At 43.0% G+C, this 3,916-nt stretch overlaps 3 protein-coding genes across 4 annotated transcripts in view; 2 read left to right on the top strand and 1 right to left on the bottom strand.

Moving 5' to 3' along the window:
- Positions 1-1,266, top strand: part of setdb2 (SET domain bifurcated histone lysine methyltransferase 2) — a 7,595-nt gene extending 6,329 nt beyond the window's left edge. The window contains exons 9-12 of one of the 2 annotated variants that reach the window (XM_014008581.1): positions 399-447; positions 548-705; positions 832-920; positions 995-1,266. In XM_014008581.1, coding sequence (XP_013864035.1) covers positions 399-447; positions 548-705; positions 832-920; positions 995-1,184 — 486 coding nt within the window. In that variant the 3' untranslated portion in view covers positions 1,185-1,266. The remainder of the gene's footprint in view (positions 1-398; positions 448-547; positions 706-831; positions 921-994) is intronic. The other variant, XM_014008582.1, reaches the window with a different exon arrangement.
- The window catches only part of LOC106517628 (uncharacterized), a 12,535-nt gene extending 10,341 nt beyond the window's left edge, over positions 1-2,194 (bottom strand). Inside the window, exon 1 of the mRNA XM_014008588.1 lies at positions 2,121-2,194. The gene's annotated coding sequence lies outside the window, so the exon portion shown is untranslated. The remainder of the gene's footprint in view (positions 1-2,120) is intronic.
- The window catches only part of creg1 (cellular repressor of E1A-stimulated genes 1), a gene marked incomplete in the record, with an annotated part of 3,530 nt that continues 1,611 nt past the window's right edge, over positions 1,998-3,916 (top strand). The window contains 4 exon segments of the mRNA XM_014008589.1: positions 1,998-2,388; positions 3,110-3,229; positions 3,308-3,421; positions 3,513-3,601. Coding sequence (XP_013864043.1) covers positions 2,113-2,388; positions 3,110-3,229; positions 3,308-3,421; positions 3,513-3,599 — 597 coding nt within the window.

Genomic DNA, 3,916 nt, shown 5'->3' with positions numbered 1-3,916 from the left:
TGTGTGTGTGTGTGTGTGTGTGTGTGTGTGTGTGTGTGTATCCTTGTATCCTTCCCAATAAACTCATTCCTACACCCTTGCTGCTAAGGCTACTACTGCAAATTCTGTTAATGCTTTAACCAGTACTGCCAATGCTAATTTAGCTAATAATTGTATTACTACTGGTAATGCTAATTCTTTTAATACWTGGCAGCACAACGGCTCTGTGGTTAGCACTGATGCCACACAGCAAGAGGGTCCTGGGTTCGATCCCCTGTTTGGACCTAGGGTTTTTCCATGTTCGGTTTGCACGCTGCTAGACTTTTGCTCTTAGCATTTAGCTAGCCTTCCCTACTTTTAGCATTTGCCAAGCTTGTTGTTACATATTAATACATAAAATCTTTTGYTGTTTCCATCAGGTTCAGACGGTTCTGTTTGGAGGTCCAGACTTGACGTCTCCATCAGCAGGTTACAGATGTTACCTTTTAAAACCCAGTTTAAACATCTGACTGAACCTTTATCGTTTTGACTCTTCTCAAACTGAAACGATTGGACGCCGTCTCATCAGGTGACCTGTCAAAGGTGAAAGTTGCCAGGACAACAGAGGGACAGGAAGTGAGTGACTCAAAGACGGGCGTGCAGAGGAGTTTGAAACGAAGGGTCGATGTTGAAGAAGTGTGGTTGGTGGACGCCAGCAAGGAGGGGAACGTGAGCCGCTTCATTAACGTGAGTGGACCAGAACCGAAGGTGGATCTAAAGACAACCTCTGTGTGATCAGACGTCAGCTGCTGATTTATTCTTTCTTTMTTAGATTTTAYTGATGACGCTTATGATTTTTGTCTCCGCTCACAGCACAGCTGCCAGCCGAACCTTTTCATCCAGAACGTCTTCACGGACTCTCACGACCCGGCCTTCCCCGTCATCGCMTTCTTCACTGACAGGTGAGAACCCYGCGGTGCGTTCGGGTGTCTCCGGTTTTCGCTGGTTGTTTTATTTACGTGTTTATTTCCATCAGGGTGGTGAAGGCCGGTGCTGAGCTGACCTGGAACTACTGCGCCCAAATCCCCGTCCCAACTTCCTCAGAGCAGAAACAGGAAGTGCCCTGTCTCTGCCAAAGCGACGATTGCCAGGGATGGCTTCACGTCCAGGAGAACCTCTGTGACGTCTGCGACGCTGAAGGTGCCGTAACAATGGAAACCACCTGAGTTGTCACGGTCATATCATTGTCAGTAAATATTTGTCTGAATATTTTTTACTGTTTTGTAATAAAATTCTTTGAAATAGAAACGTTTGTGTTTGTGACATTTTTAGTTTCAACTTTACTTTTGTTGCTGCTCACTACTGTTATTTTCAAACTTCAGTTTAAAAGGACTAAATTTGTGCCAATTTTTTTGTAAAATAACAGTCTGTTTATGTATGATTTCACCTTRCAGCTGATTTTATATTATAAACAAGCACTTTATGTGGAAGCAGACCTTTTAAAACTACTCTGAAGACTGTTGTTTCTGTCCTTTTATTCTGAAACTCTAGTAAGGATTTGCTTTTTTAATAGATTTAATTTTAAATCGTGTAAGATTGACTAGCTTTTATGTTTTGGATTTGACAAGTTTTACCATTTTACAAAGTCAACTTCTTTTATTATGAATATATACATTTTATTTTTAAATCCTACATTAAAAATTTTGTAAGATTTTTAAAATGTATTTTTGGTAAACATCAGTCAGTGAGTATATTTTTTTACAACTTTAGCAAAAATGTGCTTTTATTAAGGAATCAGTTTCTTGAGCAGTGTTTTATTTTGAAATTATAGGTGTAGTTTTCCTATTTTAAACTTAGTTCAAACGGCTTATTTACCTTCTGTACAGTATGGAGAGCCGTTTTAGCTAAAACGGCTCTCCATACTGTACAGGCTTATTTGTCTTAAACAGTAACCCTCCAGTGAAAGCATAACCCCACCACCAGGGACATTTGAACAATTTCAACAAAGTGGGCGAAATCCGTTTTATTAGGACAATCAGTGCTTTTATCTTGAAACTCCGAACCGGAACTTCACTTGTTTACATCCGCTCTGACTTGTTTACGTTTCCCAGACCGATATTTGTACACGCCGGGCAGACCAAGGCCACTACGACCATGAGTACCTCTCTGCTGCTGCTYCTCCTCCTGCTCGGACCGGCCTCGTCCACCTGCCGGTTCAGGATCCCGCCTCACGAGCAGGTTGCCCGGGTCGCGCGCTTCATCGCCCACCGTTGCGACTGGGCCTCCATGGCCACCGTGTCGACCCACAGCCCGGTGGTGGGCCAGCCCTTCTCCAACGTATTTTCGGTCAGCGACGGGCCGCCCGGAACCAGCACCGGGATTCCCTACATGTACCTGACCCGCATGGAGATCTCGGTCCAGGACCTGCAGGTACCCGGACCGGCTCAGAAATACATTTAGCAAAACCTTTAAGTTCTTTAAAAGTCTAAAAATTTACTCTACAKGTGCATTACGTTTACTGCGTCACAAAATAAACGGAACCACTTCACGTGACAGTGTGACTCAGCAGTTTTAAGAGGACRCGGACAGTGACTCAGCAGATTTTAGGAGGCATGGATAGTGAAACACATTTTTAGGTGTGGACACAGACTGGAGGATCATAGACAGTGACTCAGCAGTTTTCAATATTAAAGATAACAGAACTGCAGTATAAATATTTATTTACAAAAATGTTACAATTAAAGTTAATGTGAAACAAAATTATTTTATTTTTATATRATTTTTAGTGTTTGTTTTAATTTTAATGCATTTGTTTTAACTTTAAATTTTAGGAAAATCTGTATTATTTTTTGTTTATATTTAAATTTGATCATATTTATTTTGTGTTGTCAGTCCTGACTATTGGGTTGGATCGTTCGGAGTCAGTTTTCAGGTGCTTCACCTGTCAGAGGATTAACAGGCGATGATGTTTCTGTCGTTTTGTTAAGATCTGAAGAACAAAATCTCAGCAAACTTTCAGGAAATAATCTCTGGATGTTCATGTAAATCTGTCGTCGTCAGCTCAGACTCTGAGCTCATTATTTTAACTTTCATCAGATTAATTCATTCTAAATCACGATGTGTCCACCTGTCCTTGCCCCGCCCCCTGCAGGTGAACCCTCAGGCATCCCTGTCCATGTCTCTGGCTCAGACAGATTACTGCCGGCAGCAGGGCTTCGACCCTCAGAGTCCTCTGTGTGCTCACATCATCCTGTCTGGATCCGTGCTCGAGGTACACACACCTGTACACACCTGCAGATCCAGGTGTTCYCCTCCCTCACCTGACTCCTCCCCCTCTCCCCACCTCCAGGTGAACGGCACGGAGGCGGAGTTCGCCAAGAAAGCTCTGTTCACTCGCCACCCGGAGATGATGGACTGGCCGAGGGACCACGACTGGTTCTTCGCCAAGTTCAACATCACACAGGTACCAGAACCTCCGGTTCTACCTGTGGTTCTTGTCAGCACCTGACACCTGCTGAGCAACAGGAAGTCCAAGTTCTTCTTCTGTGTTKCAGGTGTGGGTGTTGGATTATTTTGGAGGCGTGAAAACCGTCAGTCCAGAGGAGTACTTCCAGGCTCCGCCCCACAGGAAGTTCCACTGACAGTGAGAGAGAGGGTTCTTTGGTCTGAAGGTTCTGAAGGGTTCTAGAGGGTCTGAAGGTTCTTGTAGTTCTAAAGGTTCTTGTGGTCCTCACTGGTCAGTGGTCTGACTCTGCCCACCTTTAAAGAGACAGAAATTCAAATTTAATACAAGTTTAATATAAAAGTTTATTAATGTGTATAATTATGAATTTAAAAAACTGCAGCTCAGACTATAAAAAACATTTAATAAACTTGTCCTGATGCATCTCAGTAATCCAGGTAAAAAATCAAAAAGAAAAAAACTGTACAGGTCCTCTGGATGGGTTCTTCTCTAATG

This window comes from Austrofundulus limnaeus, unplaced genomic scaffold (genome assembly GCF_001266775.1).
Source record: "Austrofundulus limnaeus strain Quisiro unplaced genomic scaffold, Austrofundulus_limnaeus-1.0 Scaffold51, whole genome shotgun sequence".
Classification (NCBI taxonomy): domain Eukaryota; kingdom Metazoa; phylum Chordata; class Actinopteri; order Cyprinodontiformes; family Rivulidae; genus Austrofundulus; species Austrofundulus limnaeus.
The sequence above is the reverse complement of the archived record's forward strand: the minus strand, read 5'-3'. Positions and strand labels throughout refer to the sequence as shown.